Source organism: Labrus bergylta, chromosome 2 (assembly GCF_963930695.1).
Source record: "Labrus bergylta chromosome 2, fLabBer1.1, whole genome shotgun sequence".
Taxonomy (NCBI): domain Eukaryota; kingdom Metazoa; phylum Chordata; class Actinopteri; order Labriformes; family Labridae; genus Labrus; species Labrus bergylta.
This window is the reverse complement of record NC_089196.1, coordinates 22,702,460-22,727,154: the sequence shown is the minus strand read 5'-3', so window position 1 is coordinate 22,727,154 and position 24,695 is coordinate 22,702,460. Positions and strand designations below refer to the sequence as shown.

General features: G+C 41.3%; 1 protein-coding gene across 3 annotated transcripts; it reads left to right on the top strand.

The window, feature by feature from the left end:
• Positions 1–1,012: 1,012 nt before the first annotated feature.
• nsd3 (nuclear receptor binding SET domain protein 3) lies at positions 1,013–24,429 on the top strand. Of its 3 annotated transcripts, none has more exons than XM_029279328.2 (25): positions 1,013–1,835; positions 4,338–5,191; positions 6,556–6,792; positions 6,888–7,050; positions 7,543–7,697; positions 8,048–8,740; positions 8,819–8,981; positions 9,079–9,179; positions 10,064–10,112; positions 10,227–10,357; positions 10,771–10,896; positions 10,985–11,111; positions 11,202–11,402; positions 12,512–12,691; positions 13,410–13,556; positions 15,373–15,529; positions 16,336–16,538; positions 16,637–16,749; positions 16,869–17,015; positions 17,238–17,360; positions 17,661–17,777; positions 17,890–18,031; positions 18,149–18,255; positions 18,361–18,565; positions 19,569–24,429. In XM_029279328.2, the coding sequence occupies exons 2-25, from the start codon at positions 4,382–4,384 to the stop codon at positions 19,844–19,846; spliced, it is 4,875 nt and encodes a 1,624-aa protein (XP_029135161.2). In that variant the 5' UTR covers positions 1,013–1,835; positions 4,338–4,381; the 3' UTR covers positions 19,847–24,429. The 3 variants fall into 3 exon arrangements, with proteins under 3 accessions (XP_029135161.2, XP_065805295.1, XP_065805298.1); XM_065949223.1 differs by having other exon boundaries at positions 1,015–1,835; positions 13,533–13,556; XM_065949226.1 differs by lacking the exon at positions 13,410–13,556 and having other exon boundaries at positions 1,015–1,835.
• The last annotated feature ends 266 nt before the right edge of the window (positions 24,430–24,695 follow it).

The following is a 24,695-nucleotide window of genomic DNA, read 5'->3' as shown; positions in this document are numbered from 1 at the left end:
AAAAAATGTAAGCATAATAGGCAAAACTCATAACTCAAAACTCATATTTCTCTAACAAAGTGGTGCTCCAAACCAGAACTGCAATAAAACTGGGACCTGTATTCATGAGCAGGAGTGCTGCAACTTAGTTTTACAAGACATATCATAAATAAAGACAAATCAATAAGCATGCCACAAACAAAATTTAGTGCAGCTTTGTGGAAAAACATGCATTACAAAAATGTGATACACATTTCCAAAGTATGACACAGGGCAGTGGGAATTACTGTACAGCTTAACTGTGTATAAATGGACAAATATTTAGGTATAGTATAACATGCATAGTTTTCAGGCACTACAAACATCACCTGTGACAAAAGACAAAAAGCTATTCAATTTGTACCAGATATATTGGTCAGCTGATCATAAACTTTAATTATTTTCCCTTAGGCTTACAGGTCGACAGATGATCTAAGTATGCAAATGCAACTGGAAATTAATGCAATGCAATTAATTTATCAGCATTAGCACAAACACATGAATGGAGAACATGTAACTTTTGTTTATATTATCCAAACAGCTTATGGCTCCTTGGTTTAAAAAAAATGTCCCACAACTGGCCTCTGTGTTTTTTGCCAGTAAGAATACATTTTGCATATTAGTTTTGCACGAGATATTTAAGATATTATAAATCATATTGTCCTAATAATGTTGGTGTGTAAAATGACCACACACACAAAAAAAAAAATCCAAATAGTCCTGCAGTGCACACAACAACCCGTGCAGAATCGGGACCATAACAATCGTGGTACCATGAAAAAGGGGCAGAGTGAGAGGTTTGTCTCTTTCTATCTCCCCCCCTTCTCTGCTACAGATCAGGCGAGCAGGCGTATAAAACACCAAGCAGAGACGACGGCGTAAACGTCACTATACGGCATCTGCATCGCGTTTTGGTTAGGGTGTAAAAAAAATAAAATAAAAACAATTGCGCATTTTATAACAGTCACAACATTTATTTAAAAACTCCATCATTTTTTAAAATTATCTACGGAGATATATATTTTTTTAAATCCCCTTAAAAATGATCTTCCTTAAATGACACATGCATTTCCTGTTTCACTTTAGTGTCGGTGTCACTATTATCACCAGTGTTTAATCCGGTTCTCTTTTTTTTTTTTTCTTGTTCCTAGTTGCAGCACTCCTTTTCCTGTTTAAGCAGACGCTATGAAATGTGAACTACACATCCAAAGAGGTGCTCCTGAGTCCTGATCATAACCCCCCCTCCATCCAGTCCCCGGGATCTGAGCTGAGGAACACCGACACCGCAGGCCTGGGACTACAACAACAAACAAAAAAACAAAAAAAAGCAGGGCGCTTTTGTTAAAGCAGAGGAAGAGGGAGCTAGAGACTCTTATTGAGAAGAAGAAGAAGAAGAAGAAGAAGAAGAAGAAGAAGACTCCTGCACACACACACACACACACACACACACACACACACACACACACACTGGAGAAGGAGGAGGAGGTCGAGAGAATTGGATATATGTGACTTTACGTTAGCAGGGTTTTCTCTCTTAAATGCTCCACAGCCCCCCTAACACTGAGGAAGAGACAAGCTTTGGGATTGGGCAGCGACCAGATATCGTAACACCCCCCCCTCACCCCTCTCCTCCTCCTCCTCCTCCTCCTCCTCCTCCTCTCTGTTGAGAATTGCGTTAAAACGAAAAGAGGAAAAAGGCCTGCGCTTTACCTAAATCACAGGATTTTTTTTTTTATTCCCCCCCCCTTTTTTTTTTATAGATTAAACGAGGAAGCGTTGCTGGTTGGTGTATGTGTTTAGAATGGGACACGCTGAAGGTATTGCCATTTTATTTGTGTATTATTATTATTATTATTATTCTTCCCCTGCATCTGAATCTGTGCTGCTCCTTCCCTCTTTAGCGATAAGCGCGGTGGATGCATGTTGTTGAACCTCCTCTCTCCTCCTCTTGTCTCTGCACAGATCTTCTATTTAGTTTTTTCGCTAACTAACATTTAAGGCACATTTTTTTTCTATCCACCTTCAAACCCGAAAGGTTTTAAATCAAGCCAGACAATTTGATTTAAAGGGGGCAACAACAAAAAAAAAAAAAAAAAAAAAAAAAGGCAGCAGCCATGTTGGCAGAGGAATGCTAGTAGCTTTAGCTTTCCCTTTCATCTTCCTCCATGTGTGATGCTCTTAAATGGACAAACAATAAGGCAAATGTTGGTGGCCTGAGACTAAGACAAGCAACCGTGTCTTGAAGCTGTGTTTTTAATCCCCCCCTTTGTGGTTAATAATGTTCATAATCTTGTCAGGACATTTCCCTTTGATGCCAGGTAGCTTATCAGGCTAACATCGCAGAAAGCTAAATAGATATTTGTGTGTGTGTGTGTGTGTGCGCGCAGGTTGTTTTCAAACATTTGTCCTCATATTGAGTGTTAAATGTTAACCACTGTGGAGATAAGTCCTCTAAAATAACATAACAGCATCGAAATAGGTGGCAAGTGACCGATAGTTGACACCTTTATGGATGTTTACATCACCGTGGTCAACCTGTGCCAAAGCTGCCCTGCTCACACTTCAAACTACATTTCAGTGTCTCCACTTTTCTGTCTCCTCTCTCACGATGGATATTCGTGTTGTTAAAAGGGGGGAAAAGAGGACAAGCCACACCACTCTGGCATCTCTGCTTCTTCTTTTTTTTGTTTTGTTTTGTTTGCAATAGTAGGCCACCATGTGTTTGTGTTGATGAAATTAATGTTAAAGTGATCTCTGGCTTGTGGGAAAGAGGAGGAACCACTCTGATGAATAATTAAAAAAAATAAATAAGCAGCCTATTTAAAAACAATAACCCGCTTTAAACTCTGTAATTTGTTACGTGTTGTGGGGAGTAAGCAGCAAGATAATTGGAGGGGATTTTGTCTGGAATTTGTCCTGTGTTTGGGAAAGAGTCTGATAAGAAAGTTCACTTTAGATCCACTGGTGTTTCACATCCAGGAGATACCTTTTTTATCATCAACTTATATGGAGAACAGTGTGTGTGTGTGTGTGTGTGTGAATATAAGGCCTTTTTGTGTGTGAGACGAGGATTAACAAGAATTCATTCTAGTTTTCCTTAAAACTTTACCGAAGTGTTTAAATAATCCTTTTATCCTTAACCTGTTTATTATATCAGGGGGCGGCTGTGGCTCAGTTGGCAGAAGGTTCGAGGGTTCGATCCCCCAGCTGAGCGACGTGTCCGATGTGTCCTTGGGCAAGACACTTAACCCTGAATTGCTCCCGCTGCTTCAGTGGCGATGTATGAATGGGATTATTAAGATTAACTTTATTGTCCCAGTGGGAAATTTGTCTTGCACTTCACAGAGCTCTGATGCAGTAGCAAAAAAAATAACAAAATACATTCATTCATTAGTTACTTCTGATGGATGATACTACATGGCGATCACTACCGTCAGTGTGTGAAAGGGTGTGAATGGGTGGGTGTGACAGGTGGTGTAAAAAAAAAAAAAGCGCTTTGAGTCGTCGGAAGACTAGAAAAGTGGTATATAAACTCAAGTCGAGGTTCAATCTGAGATATACTTGATTCATTCTCAGTTTGGTGCTTCTCGTCACTAAATATCTCCAAGCTCCACAGCTTGTGATTACCTGCCAGGCAAGGCGTAGGATGGCTCACTTCACTGGTTGGCACTTATTTTGTTTACCATTTTGTGCAAATTTTGTTTGCAAATATGCGACGCCAAAGTGCAGCATTGGATTGAACTGTAAGATCAGGTGCGACATGTAGTCAGGATTGACGTTGTTGTGCTCTGGCCTTCATTGGAACACTTCACACTGTAATGCCGATTGAATAGAGGAACGATAACATGAAGAGTCTTGTGAACTGAAGGCCAACAGGACACCCTCCAGTAGTTGTAGAGTGTAAACATTCAGTTTAATATTTTAGATTATTCTCTCAAAGAACATATTCCAAAACATGAGTGTTTCATAAAAGTAAAGCAAACTTAAGGATACACAGTAACTCAAGGCACGATAGAAAGCGAGTATAGGTGGGTTGTTTGGCCTTTTGGCAAGGTAAATGTAATTAATGTACCGTTTGAAGCCTTTAGTAAAAACTTCATGTCTGAAAAACGAAAGATACATGCATACACGTTAAGAGTTAGTGGAGGGATAGGAGGGGTCATGCATAGTGCAGATTTTGATTAATGAAATGTTAACCCTGCTGCTTCATGTTCTATTATTTTTTTTTTAAGGTTTTCTGAAGGATAAATGAGGAAATGATTTGAGTTATTTGAAAGCCGACCTCTGTCACATATGCACATTTACATCTCTATCAACAGGTCCAGTCAAAGAAAAAGACAGTTAAGGATGCAGGAGCCCAACAATGGATTTCTCCTTCTCTTTCATGCAAGGGATCATGGGAAATACAATTCAGCAACCCCCTCAGCTCATTGACTCAGCCAACATCAGACAGGAAGGCACCTGTGACACCGGCAGTGACCCGGGCGAGGATGGTGGACCCTCCTACGATGCTGCCCTGGATGAGTTTTCCTACCCGTCGTCGGCCCCAGAGGACATGTCACAGGTCTCCAACGGTTATCCGCCGGGGCTGGGCATGTACGAGCCGCAGGCCAAGTTCTCCATGTACTCCCAGTTCCCCAACGGCTCGGCTAACGGCTACGGGGCGATACGGAGCTATGCAGAGCACGGCCTCCTGCCAGGGGAGGCGACGGTCCTGAGAGGGCCGGGTCTCCAGGAGAGACCTTTGTCCCCCGTGTCCCCCCCTTTGCCAACACATCACCCACATCTCCTACACCATCATCACCTACCCCATCACCACCACCATGCGCACCACTTCCACTCCAACCCACCTCACATACAAACCCACTCCCACCCGCAGAGTCCCCCTCCGCCCCCGCTGCCCCCCCAGCACCACCTCGCCCAGACGCCTCATATCATGACCCACACGCTCCCCCCTCCTCCTCCGCTGCACCTCCCTTCCTCCAGTCCTCCCCCCTCCCTTGTGGACAGTACCCCTTCCTCTCAGCCCTCCCACGCGCCGTCCATCACCCCTGGTGGGGTCCTGAAGAAAACCAGCTCCCCAGAGATCAAGCTGAAGATCATAAAGACGTATCAGAACGGAAAGGAGCTGTTTGAATCTGCTCTGTGTGGAGACCTGCTGCAAGAACTGCAGGTAATGCATTACCAAGTAACGGCACACACAGAGTTCTGAATCACTTCAGACACCATGTCATGTCCTCTTATAGTTTTAAATGTCTTTCAAAGTTTTCCGCTCCAAAAATACTTTTCATGAATGAGCAGATTTAAGAATCATATACATTTAATTGTTTAGTGTTTTCTTTAGGGCATTTTTCTTCAAAATAGTGAATATGCAGTTTCTCTCTGTTTTGTTTCATTATATCTTTTGGTTTGAATCAAAACAACCAATTTTAAAATGTCCTGTAGTGGTTAGGATGTAGTATTTGGCTTTTTAGATATAATACAATTCTGTTTATGAAGATACATTGATGAATATGTAATTGTTTTGATTCAGCCTCTAGAGTGCGACAGTTTCTTCATTTTGCACTTTGGACTAAACTTCTTACACCCTTAAATGTCTTTTTCAAGTAGTTTTCTAACTTTTTATCACATCTCAGGGTTTTCATGAATGTAATACATTCACTGGCTGTATGTCTGCTCTGCCTGCACATATTTAGGACTTTCATATACACGTCATCATATACACATTTATCTTTTCATATTTGTGTTAATGTCTGCAAATGAACAAAGGTTCACGGTCAGACATTCCTGCAGTCAGTTTTTATACGTAATAAGTCAAGATGAATTGAAAGAATTAAAAAAAAAAAAAACACTCTACTAAATCATGTTAGATTTTTTTTTTTGTAAGTATTTCAAATAATTTCATTATACCACTCTTCAAATGTTATAGAATATATAAGTCTTCTCATCAAAGAAAGCATGAACACTTAACTACTGAGATTTCTGAGCCATTACAGATCAAACACACATTTTGACTCCTCATCATTTACTTTTTTGACGTACAAAATGCCAAAAACTAAATTTATGAAAATGACAGATTATAAATTCCTTGGGATTAAGTGGATGGTCAGAATGCTGAAGAAGATATGCAGTTACTTAAATGTAAAACCATGCAAAGCAGGAAATGTTCAAGAAGAGGAGGAACAAGCATTTCCTTTTGAAACATATTTTTGCATATTCATTTTCTGCTCTACATACAATCAACATCTTATCTTACGTAACATCACAAGGCTCTGTTCTGAACCCCAGAACAATTTGATCACACACCAAAAACATTTGTCATCTGTCCATTTAAAATTGAAATATGGAAATGTTAAACTTTGAGCATTTTGTTTACCTATAATGATCTTCTTAACAGCAGATGAGAGGTAAATATTTGAGGATGTTTTTGATTTCAGAAGACAACAGATCCATTCTTGGATTGCGTTTATAGAAAATTCAAAATATAAAAGAAAAAAAAAAGTTCCCTGATGTCCTTTTTTTTTTTTTTATCATCAGAAGAACGATGACGCGCCGATGCAGCCCAGACATGAGAGGAAGAAGGAGAAGAGGAAAAAGAGTGCGCGGCTGCAGCTGCAGGTCCAGGAACAGAATCTGGACCAGAGCCAACCACAGACAGGTACCACGGAGCAGACAGAGGACATTCACATCCAGCCCCAGCCGACGGAAACAACCCCAGTTCAGACAGAGAAGCCTCAGAAGACCATCATCAAAACAGAGCCAAAGACGCCCAAGGCAAGAGCTTGACTGTTCTCTACTGCGGAGCAGTTTGAATTCTCTGCACACAAATAACTTCAGACAGTAGTAAACATTGAGTCATTCATGTTCAGGTTCCCAAGGTCCATCATCCATCAGTGATCCAGGAGACGGGCTTCTGTAAGGAGTTTGTGATAGGAGATCTGGTGTGGTCCAAGGTCGGCACATACCCCTGGTGGCCCTGCATGGTCTCATCGGACCCGCAGATGAAGGTCCACACTCGCATCAACACCAGAGGTACAAACACACATGCAGAAGTGAATCACTCAAAACACCCTAAAGATATTATCTCAAAGATATGAACTCCTTTATTTTCATTCCATTGTTCATATTATCTTTCCTGTTACTGACCACTGTTTTATATTCTCTATTTTATAATATTTGAGAACTGTCTAGGGTCTTAGATTGTCTCTTTTCACAATGTTCATGGGAGCCTGAGAATAAAGAATTTTACTATTTAACAGTCATTTCTGTGCACATGACAAAAAAAAACAACCTACAAATTGGATGTGCCTGGTGGTACGAAGGCTGTGGTGCTCCTTGGCGGGGCGGATCTGACCTGTGATTCATTTCCTGCATGTCATTCCCCACTCTCGCTTTCGTATTTCTGAATTTACCGACTGTCCCGTCTCTAAATAAAAGCATAAATAGCTAAAGAATCAACTTTAAAAATGTTTTTGGGATGTGCACAAACACCACCGCTTGTTTTCCTTTTCTCTGCCGGCACAGGTCACAGGGAGTATCATGTCCAGTTCTTTGGCAGTGTGGCTGAGCGCGCCTGGATCCATGAGAAGAGGATCGTCGTGTACCAGGGGAAGAAACAGTTTGATGATCTTCAGGCTGAGACACTTCGCAAGACCTCGAACCCTGTGGAGAAAAGCAAAGTATGTACAAACTGATTCTATGTACTGTAGGCGTTTTTTTAAATAGCAAACAATTACCTGACATGTAATGACCGAGAAAACACATTTTATTTCTGTGCTATGCATCCAGGGGCTCAGGTGACATTTTAACCTGGCCTTTAGAACCAGGGATACTTTGCCATGTATGCAAAGGAAATGCCTCCCAAGACCATCACTGACCATCTGCCAAACTCTCTCAAGACTCTTTGATTTTTTTGAGCAGTGTAGTAGTGGAGCTGTATATTTGAAAAATCAATACTGAAAATGTTGTTGCTCTTTGTATATCAAGCTCATCAGATTCTTTGTTAATATTTTGGCTGTTTTCTTCCTAGCTTCTGAAGCCTATCCCTCAGAGAGAGCGCTCTCAGTGGGAGGTGGGAGTGGGCCATGCCGAGGACGCCTTTGTAATGACAAAGCAGGAGAGAATCGACAACTACACCTTCATCTATGTCGACCCGGAGCCGGCTGAAGCCCCGCCTAGCAAGAAACCCAACATCAGAGCGGAGAAACGAAACCGCCGCTCCAGTGGCTCATTCAGCAAGAAGGAAGACAGAGGAGTGAAGTCGCCTGAAAGAGAGCAGCCGCCACGCAGGCAGCTACCACGCCGACTGTGCAGCATGTCCAACACAGAGGACAATGCACACTCCCAAGCCTCGAACGAAGACCAGAACCAGAAGGGGGACCAACTAAAGACTTGCTCTCCGAAACAAAACTCCGGTGGTGAGGCTCGAACACGCCAGGACTCACCGCCTCCAGTCAGAGCCTGGAAAACAGCGGCTGCCAGAAAGCTGCTACCTCTCTCCATCACCATGAAGAGGCTGAACGTGGAGATCACAAAGTGTGACTGGCCTCTCTTGCAGAAAAAAGCTGCGACGTCTCCAAAAAAAGACAAAGAGGAGGAGGAAGAAGAAGAGGAAGAAGAAGAGGAAGAAGAAGAAGAAGAGGAGGAGGAGGAGGAAGAGAAGGAGGAGGAGCAAGTGGAGCAAGAGGCCAGGCAGCCCGACCTGGGATACTGCTCGCCTGAGGTTTGTGACACAGACAGAAATGCATATCCACACAGAGTCATTCTGTACAGATGTTTTAAATGTTGATGCTTTAAGCAGGACAGAGCTAAACCTGAGCCCAGTCCTGAGGAGGAGGAGGAAGATGGGGATGAGGGAGAGGAAGACGGGGACGAAAGGAGAGGCTCCCCCGCCAGTCGCAGGAGTGAGGAGGGAGGAATGCAGCAGACCTCCTCTCCTGGATCACACCACAGTAGTCCTCACAGTGAGTAAAACAGACATAGGTGGAGCCTGGTGTGTGATTTTTATTGAAGTTGTAAAGTCTGTAAGAGAGTCAGCTAAATTCTTTGATGTGCTTTCAGGTTCTCAGGAGAGGAAGCTGCAGCGGCGATCAGTCAGGAGCAGGTCTGAGTCAGAGAGAGGATCAGATCCCGTCCCCAAGAAGAAAACCAAAAAAGAACAGGTATAAGTCCTCACTGTATAAGCCCCTGTTCAGACCAAAAACCGTAGATGTATAGTGTTCATCTAAACCTGGGCCCTTTTCTTATATACTATATCCTTGGTCTAACTGACTAAAATAAAAAAACATGTTTTAGAAGTCTGCAGCAACACTAAACCTGAATGGTCAATGGTCATCAAAGCAGGTGCCTTAGAAATGCCTCTTTTTGGCCACTAATGGGCTCAAGTAGTTATTGAGAATATTTGACAGTCTACACCACAACAACAAAATCCTCTCTACAACTCTGATCCATGTTTCCACTGTTACCTTCATGCATAAACTCTTTTGACATTTCATACCTAACTTCTCCGGAATGAAAAGCAAAACTTCAGTTTGTAGTGTAACAAAAAAAAAAAAAAAAAAAGATCTTACATTTGAACAAAAAAAGGTATTTATGTGCAGATCCTTTCCAGTGTGTTGGCAGACTCTCTAGCTTGTTGTGGCGAGAAGATCAATACTACTCATGTCTGGGATAAATGCAGTGGAGTCTGAAAGCGGTTAGCCTAGCTTAGCATTAAGCCTGTAAACAGCATAAAGCAGACTGCAGTTTGATTTGAGTTGTTGCTATTTTTGCATTGTGAACTTTACAATAAGGATCCTAGATATAATTAAAAAAAAGTGTGTAGTTAATGTTTTCTTGAATTCTGCAGTGTGTAGGTAGACATCTTCACAGGACTGTAGTAGAGAGAAGATTGTTTTACGTTCAAAATTCAATACAGCAATTGTCATTTCCCCTGCTTGATGTCCGTGGTCAGCTTATTAGTGGAAAAAGAGCGATGTCAGATTCACATTTTTCTTTTCTTTTAATCAATGATGAAATACATTTTCATGTTAAACCCTCTTCACAGGCTGAGATGGCTCCTGAGACCATGCTCCTGAGGACGGGTTCACAGAAAGGTTGGGGGATCCATCATTGTCTCATGATCTGAACCTCTGTGTCTTCTTCCTCCAAATACTAATAAGAAGTTACAACGATGTCATTGTTCATAACGCCCTCTGTAATCTTTGTAGGGGCCAGTGAGATCTCAGACGCCTGCAAGCCTCTGAAGAAGCGAAGCAGAGCTTCAACAGATGTGGAGATGGCTTCTTCTCAGTATAGAGACACCTCCGATTCAGACTCGAGAGGCCTCAATGACCCACAGGTGAGATAAGAAAATATGCATACATAGAAAAAAAAAACAACTATGCACAAAGGGAGGAAGCCACTGTTAGAAAATCCAGCAAAAGTCAGAATATACACCCATCTTACTTTCAAGAATTTTTACATTAAATTATGGAATCATCATTTTTTTAAATTGTATTTGTCTTTTTTTATTCCAATTAATATTCTTAAAGTCTATACTTGTTTGGGTACTGTAAGATTAGAGGTACAATCTGCACTTTTAATACGGGGTGGAGGTGACTCTCTGTACATTAAGCCAAGAGTGGACACGTAATTCAATAATTAAAAATAACCATTTGTTGTTAAGTAGATAGCTCACACTAGATTGGTCTGTAAGCTGGATTCCATCTCAAGAAACAAATCTTCAAACTAACTCTTCTTTTTGTCTCTCAGGGTTTGTTCGGGAAGAGTCTTGATAGTCCGGCGGCGGCAGACGCAGATGCTTCAGACACTCAGTCTGTGGACTCGGGTTTGTCCCGTAAGGACAGCAGCACCGGCAAAAGAGACACCGTCTGCCAGGTGAGGGCTGCTCACGATTCCGATGTTTAGTTTCTTACTTGTAAACGGTTATATGATGTTCTTACTGTCTTTGTGTGTCTGCGTGTAGATCTGCGAGACGTACGGGGACGGTTTGGTGGTGTGTGAAGGTGAATGCAGCCGACAGTTTCACCTGGATTGTCTCGGTCTCTCGTCCCTACCTGAAGGCAGATACGTCTGTTTGGAATGTAGAAATGGTGAGCCAATCAGAACACAGCACCGTTTATACATTTATTGTGTTTCTCTCTTTTCTAACACAGTCTCTCTCGCTCTCTCTCTTTTTGCAGGCAATCATCCTTGTTTTAGCTGTAAGACTTCGGGCCGGGAGGTGACACGATGCTCTGTCTCTGGATGTGGTTGCTTCTACCACGAAGACTGTGTTCAGAAACTCCCAGGAACCACCAGCAGTCAGGGTGGAGGCTTCTGCTGCCCTCAGCACAGCTGCTCTACCTGCTGCCTGGAGAGAGACCTACAACGAGCCAGTAAAGGTAAACCAGTGTCTGCATTGTTTTTTCAGCTTCTTTGATTTCCTGTTTCAGTCTGAAGTGGAAGTTCTGTGTCATTGAGGCAGTGCTGCATCAGCAAAGTGTAAAAAAAAAAAAAAAACATTACAGACTACAAGCACAAAGACTGAACCTACCCAGTAGAATTTGTCAAAGAGAAGCTGAAAAGAACATATTTTCATTTCCTCACGAACATTAGATCGAGAGAGAGAGAGAGGCTGAAAAGTTACACTTACACCTTGACTGTGTGCCTGTACATTTAGGTTTTACACAAGACCTGTGTCTGCTAAAACACCTCCCTAAATCCAAACAAATCCCAAAAGCTTTTTATTTTCGAAAATAAATTTGCACCAGTTAATCTGTGGGTAGCTTTTAGCTAGCTTGAGCTTCAACCTACTGCATCAACATGGTGTTACAGCAGGGCCATTACACACAGCCTCTCATCCAACAGGTGAAATGTATGCATGCTGAGTGAGAAAGCATTGCTTCTATGAATCCATTAAATGAACTTTTGCAACGTGTTTATATAGGAGATTCTCATAACAGTGATATTGTGATTACCTGTGCAGCCACATCGCCTGTGCTGCATTTGTTTTTCCAGAATATTAAGCTGAAGGCAAGTCCGGAAGGAATGCAAAAAGATTTTAGCACCGCTTTTGGTTCCTTTTTACTTTATTTAAACCCCTCAGGGTCTCGTCATGAATAATATACTTCAGCCTTCAGCTTTTTCTTTTGTGTCCCTGGCCCACCACTGGTCCAAAACATCAAGTGTTGGTGTTCAATGTCAAACCATATTGAGGACAAAGATAAAAGAAATCTTGATTCTCTTTGCAGCCAAAAAGAACAAAGTTGTTGTGTATTTCCCTCCTGACTTCTCTTAATTACAGCTGGAAACCATAAAAGAATCTGACCTAATTCATTATAAAACTCTGCAATGACAGGGATTTGTGAGTGTGCTCCACTTTATCACTGATACGTGACTCATGTGACGGAGTGAGAAGTTCATCAAAACTTGTCCTGTGCAGAAAAGGTCAGTTGACTCTCTCTTTTCTGAGTCTTTTTATTTTATTTTTCTCCCTCCACTCCCTGTCCAGGCCGTCTGATGCGCTGTATCCGCTGTCCGGTGGCCTATCACACAGGAGACGGCTGCGTGGCTGCAGGCAGCGTCGCCCTCACCCATCACATCATGATCTGCAGCAACCACGGCAGCACCAAGAAGAACGGCCTCCTCAGCTCCCCCGTCAACGTGGGCTGGTGCTTCCTGTGTGCCCGAGGTGAGCTCTCGCAGCAGAACGCACTTATTGCCCATGTCTCCTCTAGTGTGGAAGGTTTTTAATTCACCACACTTTTCACATGATGATTCAAAACCACAAGATAAATTCACATTTGGGCTTCTACAGGTCCAGATCAGCTTCCAAGATTGTATATTTTCTTCTTAAATTTAAAAATCTTACCATTTTATGATGCAGTCAAATAACACTGCATGCATAAGCATAAATGATAATCCCACATGCATTTTGTTTTAGATATATCATGTTTGGATCTCATATTCAATATTTCATGTTTTTGGGCTTATTGTTTTAATGGAAAGCTACATGCTGTGCTATGTAATGGTTTGTTTTCCATCACAACACTAATTCTATGAATCATGGAGGCTGCACTTCCCTTTAAAGAATCCCTTCTACTCAGGATGGAGATGCATTCTGACTTTTTAAAAGTGGTTTAGATTTGATGTTTCGCCTGGTAAATATTCAGTCCAGTGCCCCGTTTGGCCTCTGTGTGTTGGGACAAACGTTGTTTTACTTGTTTCTTCTGTGTGTGTGTGTGTGTGTGCGTGTGTTTGTGTGTGTGTGTGTGTGTGTGTGAGAGAGAGAGAGAGAGAGAGAGACCGAGACCGAGCGCATGTGTTTGTTCTTTCTCTTCTGTGAATTTTTGGGTAATTTCGAGTTTGACTGCGGCTCACCCCCGTCTCTTCCTGTGTGTCTTGTGTAGGGCTGTTAGTGCAAGACCTTACTGACACCATATTAAGTTCATATGCCTATAAGTCCCACTACCTTCTGACTGAGTCAAATCGTGCTGAGTTGAAATTACCTATGATTCCCTCTCCTTCGTCAGCTACCAAAAAGAATGTTGGGAAAGGTAACTGAACAGTTTTTCTCTTACTCCTTTTGTCCCACTGGTCTGTCTTTGTGTTGTGCCTGCTCCCTTTCTGATTTAAGTTGCCCCCTTTTTTTTTTTTTTTTTGGTTACACATCTTTCATTTCAAAGCCTTGAAGTGCAATGTCAATTAACTGGTTAATCAGTTAATGCAGTTAATTCTAATGCAGAGTGGTGCAAAGTAACCTCAGCTGAGTTCCCTAACACATTAACAGAAAAACGGTGGGCCTCGTGCAAACAACAGTTGTGTTGAATCCAAATACACTGATTCGCCAAACTAAACTGGTTGTAAATCTGCACTTTTCAAAGACATTTAGGGTAGCAGAATTACAGGATAAGATATTGTATCAGCATCAAAGTACACGGTAGACTGTAGAGGATTCTATTTGTGTCTTCATCTGTTCCTGATGTTAATCTTACATCAGAAAAACCCAAACCTTCCATCTCATAGCAGCCCACACATCTTCATATTTTCAATTGGCTACTTTTCAAATGTGTCAACAACAACAACAAAAAATCATGCACAGCAAAACAGTAACAAGTTCTCTCCAATGAATCCGTTTGTTTTGGTGGTTCTTGCCTGAGGCCCGCTGTCAGACTGGTTTGTGATGTGCAGTAAACTTTCAATCTGGGTTTTTATTGATGCAGTAAAAAAAGAATAGTCCTTCTGATTTCAAACGAGTAAAACTGTAGGAACATGTGACTGGTTCTCAGACCTCCAGCATGTTAACTACAATTTGGGACTGTGACGCAGGATGTTCTGGATTACATCAGGTTCTGTTCTGTGGTTGGTGGAGCTTATCGAGGCCCACTGCTTCTCTGCCTCAGCACTCTGGGCTTGTTTCTGTTTTTATTTGAAAGACTCTTTCCAGCCTCACTCCCTTTATGCTGACTCAAACCTTTCTATTTTTTGTTTAATTTTTGACTGAAATTTTCAAATGAAATTATTATATTTTTTTTTGGCTCTGACCTGTCTTGGATGGAATATTTCCCAAATCAGAACTAGATTTGTGTACATTAAAGTTTCAGGGCAACAATGGGGGAATTTGACCTCTTTAAAAAATGTTTTTTTTATCATTAAAGACAAAACAAGTGCTGATTGCAATCATCTAAAATTCTGATTCCATGCAAGCTGGTCTGTGCAGGATGTGTGATGGGAATAGTTTGCTTTACTGGCAGGACTGCATGCCTGCTTTTTGCCAATAATAATTTTTTTTTTTTTTTTTTTTATATAACCCACATTCATTGTTAACCCCCTGGCTGGTTTCATTCCTGTGCTGCCGCATGTATTTCCCTCAGGCTGGTCTGGGTACAGGACTCTGAATCTGATTGTCAGACATGCTGCTACTGCAATAAGACTTGTAACTAAGACGTGAGAATCCAATGTCGGGCTTTACAACCCGGTTTTAGTCTTGCTAATGGAGTATCACAGTAGCCTTTACACAAATAATAGCTCCTCCCCTTAGTATTCAAGATAATTCCAAGATATTATTGTTATCTTTTTCTTAACAAGGACACTATATTGACATCATACAAGGGGCTGAAATACCATGTCTTGATGCTGTGTGCTGTGTGTAGGCTCCCTAGTATTTCTATATTTTTTTTTTTAGGCTTGTCTGCGAATGAGATTCAGAGTTTGTCCAGGTATAAAGGTGCATCACCTAATTATACACTCCTCCTCTCTTTGCATACCAATGTCCTTCAACGCATGCATACACACACACACACACACACACACACACACACATACACACTCACACACACACACACAAACATGTGTACATCCATACAATTGTAGGAGGCAAGTTGCTGTGCTGCGACTCATGCCCGGCGTCCTTCCACCCGGAGTGTCTGGAGATTGAGATGCCGGAGGGGGCGTGGTCCTGCAGTGATTGCAGGGCAGGGAAGAAGCCTCACTACAAACAGATTGTCTGGGTCAAACTGGGCAACTACAGGTACGCAATGGGCACTGATGATGCACCGCTGAGGGTTTTTGTAACTGTCAGAGTAAATTGTTCTGTTCCACTTGAAATGTCGTTGTTTGTGTTAAATAAACATTTATGATTATAAGAAGACTACACAATGAACATATTTATTAGATCAGACCTAAACCGTCCTGCTGCTGGAAATACACAAGAGCGTTAATATTACAAAAGTACAAAACTGAAAAAAGCCCCTGAAATATTGACTCTTTACTTTACTAAAGTTAACATCATGTTGAATATTTACTTCTCAGTTGGAACAGTGTGTTACTGACTAACATATTGTTTTAAGTTGTCAAAGGATTATTTGCCCTAAAAGACTTTATTATTATCTTTTTTAGTTCAGTTTTTATTTGTGATCTTATAGATGTAGGTATTTAGGAAATGTATAGCACAGCAGCTGTGTTTTCCTTCTTCAGACTGACGTGACCGATGTGTTGTAATATAAATGCTGCAGTTTATAGTCAACCTGCTTAGAACTAGATCCAAAAACTGCTCATGAGACCCAGATTCATTACAAAAAATATTCCCATGGGCCAAACATGTACATCTTGTTGATCGGAGTTCAAGAAACATCAACTTTTTTTTCTTGATTATTCAAAATTCTCAAAAACTCTCATTCACATAAAAGAATGAATGCAAAGAACAGTGACGTCATGGAAGCTGTGGTGTGCCACTCCTGAAGACTGTAGAAGCTTTTGAGCAGATGATTATTATTAAACTCTTCTTCTACCTTTTATAATTCTCTCCTTCATTGTCCCTGGTCCTTTTCCTTGCAGGTGGTGGCCGGCTGAAATCTGCAACCCTCGCTTGGTGCCATCAAACATCCAGAGCCTTCGCCATGACGTTGGCGACTTCCCCGTCTTTTTCTTCGGCTCCCACGACTACTACTGGATCAACCAGGGCCGCGTCTTCCCCTACGTGGAGAACGATAAAAACTTTGTCACGGGTCAGATCAACATCAACAAAACCTTCAAGAAAGGTAATTTCTCCCTTTAAAAAAAGAAAAAAGTCCTCCTAATTTTAAGGCCAAATCTGTTGGGAGGATGAACGACTGAGATATTGTTTGGTTGTTTCCAGCTCTGGAAGAAGCAGCACGGCGGTTTCAGGAGCTCAAGGCGCAGAGGGAGAGCAGGGAGGCTTTAGAGCAGGAGCGCAACTCTCGAAAACCTCCACCCTACAAATTCATAAAGGTAATTTAATCATTTTATTCTCTCGCTTTAAAAGCAAACTCATGAAATGCTGCGTTTAAGTAGTCTTGACAAGTCTTCAGTGTTTTAACGTATGGCTGTTTTCTTTTTTTCTGTATCAGTCTAATAAACCAGTGGGCAAAGTCCAAGTGCACATAGCCGACTTGTCAGAAATCTCACGATGCAACTGCAGACCCACAGATGATCATCCTTGCAGTCTCCACTCCCAATGTTTGAACCGCATGCTGCAGTATGAGTGTCATCCACAGGTCTGTTGGCCTATTTTAGTTATTGTTTCTTGTTTGTAATGAAACTGTTGGATCCCACCTGTGGCTCCTTTCCCGCATGTCATTCTCTACTCTCTCTCTCTCCCTGATTTCCGACTCTATCCTCTGTTCTATCTCTCCATTTAAGGCACAAAAAGCCCCAAAATCAATCTCTATTGTTAAGAGAGTCTTAACTTCTAACCATTGTTTATTTGTTTTTGTCAGGTGTGTCCTGCAGGAGACAACTGTGAGAACCAGTGTTTCTCCAAGCGGCTGTATGCAGAGACGGAGGTGGTAAAGACAGACGGCCGGGGCTGGGGCCTCAGGACCAACCAGGCTCTCAGGAAAGTACGTTCAGGTCAAACCTTCAACCCATTCTGTGTTACCTTTTGCTCTTTTGGATTCACTTCAATTTTAAAAGTGAACTAAACACATCTTACCTCAAGAGACCACCCCTTCCCGTCTGAAAGGGACAGTCTCCCGCTGTGAGGTGCATATGTGAACTAGGTCAGGAGAATAATCCGGAGCAGTCCTCCTGAAATGATCTTAATATTTTCAGGAGTGCGTTTGTGAAAACAGCTTATGTAATGTTGTCTGTACGATGCCTAAAACTTTGTTCCATTGTTTGATGTTTATCGTTTCCTCCAGGGTGACTTTGTGACAGAGTACGTGGGAGAGGTGATCGACTCGGAGGAGTGCCAGCAGCGAATCAAACGTGCCCATGAAAATCACTTGACCAACTTCTACATGCTCACCCTCACCAAGGTGACATCAGAGAAAGCAAACAACATGTGACCAGAGGAGATTCATCCACAGAGCATTTCTTAAACCATGTTGTCTCTTTTCTGTTTTTTTTTGGTTTTTTTTTCCCTCGTAGGATCGTGTGATCGACGCCGGCCCAAAAGGAAACTCTTCTCGGTTTATGAACCACAGCTGCAGCCCAAACTGTGAAACGCAGAAATGGACGGTGAACGGAGATGTTCGCATCGGACTCTTCACCCTCTGTGATATTGAGGCCGGTAAGTCACCACGGAAAGAAGACGCACACGCTTATTGTTACATTGCCTAATATACATGCGCTCAGAGAAAGCTTGATGGTAAGTTTGATCCTCGTCTTGTCCCCTGATATCCTGCAGACACAGAGCTGACATTCAACTACAACCTGCACTGTGTGGGAAACAGGAGAGCGTCCTGCAACTGTGGCTCAGACAACTGCTCGGGGTTCCTCGGGGTGCAGCCAACGGTGAGGATGTTTTTTGTTTGTTTTTTGTTTTCACTTTTCCTCAACATGAATCTGGTTCTGAACTATGTTTCACTTCGGAACCCGTTTTTGTCCCTTTTCCTTCAGAGCGCTGTGGTGATGGAGAAAGAGGAGAAGGCGAGGAATGCCAAGCTGAAGCCGAAGAAGCGGAAGCTGCGACTGGAGGGCAAACACACACATGAGTACTTCTGTTTTTGGTGTGGAGAGGGAGGGGAGCTGGTGATGTGTGACAGGAAGGACTGTCCTAAAGCGTATCACCTGCTGTGTCTCAACCTCACCAAGCCGCCATACGGTAATGACAAGAGGAGCTCGAGTGTGCGATTCCAATCTATCTGAATTATTGTTGGGGACAAAATAATGTGTTGGGCATTCGTTGAAGCAAACAATGTGCTGCTATTTCAACGACAAGCCATTTCTTAAACCATTAACAATTGCCGTTCCTGGTTGGTTGTTAAGTCTCTGGTTTCAAATGTAATGTTATTGTAAGGACTCTTTTTTTTTTTTTTCTTGTTTAATCAGAATCATCTTAGGCAAGTCAAGTTTATTTTATTGCACATTTCAGCAACAGGGCAAATCAAAGAGCTTCACACAGACGTCAAAAACATCATGGCAAAGTAAATAAAAAAATTAAAAAGGTTATTATAGAATTTTAGCAGCCTGAAAAGGTCGTTGTGTCCAGTGATGCACCAGATAAAAAGCAGTTGAGCACGGCCATTCATTAATATTATAAATGAAATTTAAGTCTGTTATTTTATTGATCTGGTGACATAAATGGCGTTGAGGTTTTAATTTTCCTGTCAGGATTAATAAAGGGAAAATGACATTCATGATCTTATATCACTACAGGTTTGTGAGAAAATGTGTCTTCTATATTTTTGGCTGAACTGAAGCTCTCAAAAGTTTGAAAGAGGGAGTTTTTGGCATCACATTAAAGTTTAAAGATACATATTTTAAAATGAAACTACTGTGAGTTAAAACAATATTGGTATGATTTCTGGCGGTGACACCTTCAAACCAAATTTAGACTGATGACGACTTGTTTGTGGTTGATGTGAAACAGTACAGACCAAGCCTATGTTTATTTTATTTTTCTTGTTGTTTCATTTTTTAGGCAGTGAGAATTGGGAACAACAAAGAATCACAGTTTATAGCAAGTCTGAAAACACATACATATATATATATCAAAACTTTGTTTTTGCTCTCCTTTCTCCCGTAAAAACCTGAGATTTATGTCCATAATCTTGGTGACTGAATTCACTTGTCTTCCTCTCTCCGCCCTGCGTGTCTGTCTGCAGGACGTTGGGAGTGTCCTTGGCATGACTGCAGCGTTTGCGGCTCCCCGGCCTCGTCCCTCTGTGACTTCTGCCCTCGCTCGTTCTGCCAGGATCACGAGACGGGGGCCCTCACCTCCTCCTCCCTTGAAGGACGCCCCTGCTGCTCCAGTCACAACCCTGCCGATCCCCTGGGCTCTGAGTGCGGCCCTGAGCCCGGCTCGACCCAGCGGCGCCGCTCCGCTCTGAGCCCCGTCAGGGTGAAAGAGGAGCCCGAGCAAGTGATGCCGGACACAGAGTGACGCGGCAGCTCCCTCAATACCTCATTCCCTGTAAAGTGTACGTCTATTGGTCTCCTCGCCACCAATCCACCTCTGATCTGAAGCAGTTCACTAAAAAAAAGGGAAGACAGTGCTTTTTACCGATGTGATGGCCCAGTTCAGAGAGGAGACAATGAACACCTCAGTGCTGTTTGTGGTGCGAGCAGAGCGATGGAGTGTCTGCAGGAGAAAAAAAAAAAGTGTCCAGGCTTCAGTGTGCGCCATCCTCCCTCCTCTTCTTACCATAAAACACCACTAATGGTCTCTACAGCTCTCTAAAGCCCAGACACCCACGCCATCATGTTTCCTTTTTGTATTTTTTACAGCGGTGGAAATTTTAAGTGTTGTCACATTGTCATTAACTGGCACTTTTGAAGAACTCAACGAGTGAGAGTGGAGAGAAGAGGAGGCAGGGGAGATTCTGAACCTCTACACCACCGCGCTGCTCCTCTGCGTGTTTACCTGCTGTATGCTGTGATCGGCATCACACACACACACACACACACACACACACACACACACACACACACACACACACACACACACACACACACACACACACACACACACGATGGCTGTATGGAGAGGATTCAACTATTATTCCTCCTCCACAGCAGATCTTCACTCCTGACGTGGTCTGTCATTGTATTCATCTCTTCTTCTTTGACAAAAGGAAGCTGGAGGAAATGACCGGTTTAGTGCAATTTTTTTCAGGACCACACTACATTCCAATCTTCCTTAGACATGGTTTCACATACTTATGGGTATAGATGAATATAATTATATACAGTATCTATGTTTGTTAATGTTTACAGACAGATTCTCTCACTTCATCTTGGTGAGTGGTGTATTATGTTTGTTTGTTTAGGTGTTTAAACATTACACAGACCTCCTTGTGAAAATAGTCCTATTAAGGTGAAATATAATGGTATATAGTGTAATGGTATGACATTACAGAAGTACTTGTGACTTTCATATTGCCAGTCTCACTCGCCATTGTGTACATAATTGGCTCATGATATTGTAAAGTACTTAAAGATCAGGAGGGACGAAGAAGGAAAAAACACTTTTTTAAACCAGAAACTGATCCTTTTTTTATTTGAATCTCTCCGTCGTTTTGATTTCCTCTGAGCAGTTTCTGTTGTTTGTATGGTAGACGAGGAGCTCAGCTTGTAATCACTGGTGCTGTCTTTAAGTATTGTTTATCAGCCTTCTGTTCAGTTCTGTCTGTAGGAGATGCTGCACCCATGCAGTCTGTTTTCAGTTACTTCCTGTACTGTGACCGCTTTCAGGCTTGTTTTTGATTTTGTGATTTATTTTTTTTAACTCCATATTTTTTTTTTTTTTTTTTTTTTTTGATTGCCAAACTTTTCTGAAAAAGCACTTTTACACAGCTTGTCGCTACACAACTTAGCTAGGTCATACATTTACAAAAATGTATAGTAAAAGAACATAAGACAAGTGTTTCAAATGGATACCTCTTCTCGTAGTAACGTCGGGATTTAAACTGTGTTGTAACTTTTTTTCCTCAAGGTCAGAAACGTTGCTGGGCGTGGTTGGATGTTTTTTTTGGGGGGGTTTTTTTTCTGAGGAAGTGGCCTAAAATGCTGGGGTGTTTTTATTTTTCTTATTTTATGTTTTTGGGCACAAGATGGATAGACTGCCAGCCTGGCTTCAAACAAAGACTCCTGGAAAGGGGCTTCTTCATTTCCCACCTGAAGAACATGCTAAAGGCTGGGCTTTTATATAAAGACGTAATGGTGTAACAACAGTCCTGTTCAGTATAATGTATAATATTCAAACTTCTGTACAGTGTTTTTAAATCTCTCATCTGTCAAATCTGAATTTTTTCTATTTATAGCACCACATTTTATACCTGTTACTTTCTCAAACACCAGTGCAGTCATTTTTCTTCCCCTCCACCACGGTGTAAGTGAAATAGACTATTAAAAACATGGGGAGTATTACATTAGGCTATATATATATATATCTGTATTTAGTCATTGCATACGTTTTGTTTCTATACATTTGGTGTAATGATTCCACATTTGGTGACAGCCGCTGCTCTTCGCCCTGTATCGTGACTCACAGTAATCGGTGTTAAAAGCGGTGTGAAGCAGTTAAATATAGGAATGTCAAGATTCAGTTTCTTCTTCTTTTTTTTACCCTGCACTCAAGTGAACATAACAGGAGGACGCTTATCTGTTAGTCATGCCACAGCCTTTTGCTCAGTCACATTAATATTTCTCCTTTAGTGGTTTCTGCCCCTGTTTTTTTTTTTTACTACCATAGTGATGTGTTAAAAGTCAAGCCCCAGACTGAAACAGTGCCAATATTTCCAAACAAGTCTTTATATGTGCAAGGTTTTTTTTTTTTTTAAGTGCATTGACTTTTACATGAAGCTGCTAATGTATTTTGTCCACCTGGCTGAAACTGATGTAGTCTAACACAACAGTCCTGTTGGAAACCTTCTAGACTCCTACAAAATCCAGACTTCATTTTAATTGGTGTTGATGTTACCAGACCCGGGCTTTTTTTTAGTGGATGTAGGTTGTGGTGTTTTTAAATTGTTTACCTTCTTTATATCACTGAAGGAGGGTTAATAACACAACACTTCACTGTAACACATCGGGACAGTCAAGCCTGAACCTTCAAATCCCCTCTTTTAAACTGTTCATGTAAAAAATGAAACGTATTACCTATGTGACTGTGGAATTGTTGGGAGGACTGTCGTATTTACCAGCATTACTTTTAATTGAAGGCGTCTCTAAACTGGCAGCTTTAGGGTAAATGGTATGGAATAAAAGACTATAAAGAAATGCAAACAGAAGGGGAGCCAGTGAATCCTGAAAAAGTGACAGATTCCAGCTTTCATTAGGAGGACATCTTGAGCTGGAATGGTTATTTACTCCTCTGAAAAGTTCTAAACAAATCTAAGAAAAGTTGGATATTATACATTTCTGGACACAAGATATCTTCTGCTTCCCTCAACACTCCATTCTAATTTTTTTTGACTTTTAATATCACATTTGTGTAGATGACTCTGATTTAAGGTGAGCACAGAGAAACTTCTCTTTTTAGGGATATGGTTCACTCATTTTATTTGAACTTGTACTCTAATTGTCGGCACACACATCCTTTTGCACAGTGAAGGTCGAACATTTTGGGAAAGTAGAATTTGATTTGGACTTGAGGGGTGTGTTGATTTTACAAACAATGCACAGAAACAGGATGCAATGCTTTCATTTTTATCAAATGTTCTCACTTTTCTACATTACTCATTATTATGTCATGGATTCTGACCTTTGACCTCCTACATTTGCCAAACTGTTTGTATTCAGAGATGCTCCCCCCCTCAGTAGTCAGTCATGGGCTTGGGACACTTTCGTACTTGTTCAGTATCAGGGTAGGTGCATCATTATTTGTCCTTTACAAACTCAAAGAGTCAAACTTCAGGACTCCTTGACTTTTGTTCTTTTGTGAAAAAGAAATTCAGACTGATTTTTTTTTTTAACTTAACGACTCTTCTGAAAGTATTTTTCTTTCACTTTGAGGTGGCTGAAATGCATGCTTCCAACATCAGACACTGATTTTGTTGGAGAGTCTTAAACAGCCTGATTTAATGCCGATGTTTGTTTTTATTTGTGTTCCTTTTATTTTTTTGTTTACCATGTTGCATAGAGATTGTGTATAACAGCCTTTATTTTCTTGGTTTGCACCTGCAGATCGCATGATCATGCATCACCTTGTGCCAGTCTGTCCTCTTCTGCCCTTGTCAGCAGCAGTATTACATAGTTTGACTGTCCCAGCTTGCATCATTTCCTTCACTTAAAAAAAATCTGATGTGTTTGTTAGTTTGTCACGATAGTTCCCACATTTGTTTTCTTTTAGAGACAGCATGTTTGTTCTCATTTGAGTGACCATCAATCCGTTGAGAAGGGTTTTTTTCTAAGTGTACAGGAATTTGCTGATTATTCATATTTTTTGTACACACTTAAAATTTAGGATGGACCACGACCTCCCTTTGTTTGTACAAGAGTATGTTTCATTTTTCACTGTGACGTCTTTTGGTTTTTGTGCAATGTTGCCGACTGTCGTTACGTTTTCAAGTTGACATGCTGTCAAAGGAGAAATAGTGTTGAAATAAATAATGAAATTCACCTCTGTGAGCACTCATCATCTCTTTTTTACTCGTAGTAAACTTACTTACAGTAACTAACTGGGGTCATATCTATCTCTCTTGGTGTTGCTTCTATGAAAAAGTGGATGAACACAAAATACCATGTTGATTACTGTTTAACCTGTGTTACTGCATATTGTTGAAGAACCTGTAAATAGTTTGCATTGAACTTGCATAGGATCATGTTACTGTGGCGTGCTCTTTTTGCCTGTACATTTCTGCTTCTAAATGTGTGTGACTGTTGAGACAACACTCTTTTTGTACATGACTGTCTTTTTATTTGAGAATATTGATTCTGTCCTTTTTTCATTCTAAAGTTGAGTTTGAAGAGTTCAGACATGCCTGAAGTTTGACTTTAATAAAGCTGTACTCTGTCTCAGTGAAAGGCTCTCTGAGTATTGGATTATTTTTTACAGTTTGATGAAAACAGAGTCAGATTAGTGTATATTTTATTTTTTAAGTTGTTGTGTTTTTAAAGCCACAAAAAATAAAGAAACATAGTATGCTACTATAACTATTCAAGATCAGCAAAACTACAAATAGCAGCAGATTCAAGATTACAGGACGATGCAACGTCGTTCAAACTTCACCGTTTTAACCTTTAGATGGCAACCTTTAACGTGACGTGGCTTCTTGCATCCAGATGTCAAG

Excerpts from the sequence above, each read along its gene's own strand:
- nsd3 (XM_029279328.2), top strand. The coding sequence starts at position 4,382 with ATGGATTTCTCCTTCTCTTTCATGCAAGGGATCATGGGAAATACAATT. Across the intron at positions 6,793-6,887 it reads CAGAGCCAAAGACGCCCAAG|GTTCCCAAGGTCCATCATCC; the intron begins GCAAGAGCTTGA and ends ATTCATGTTCAG. Across the intron at positions 11,403-12,511 it reads CCTACAACGAGCCAGTAAAG|GCCGTCTGATGCGCTGTATC; the intron begins GTAAACCAGTGT and ends CTCCCTGTCCAG.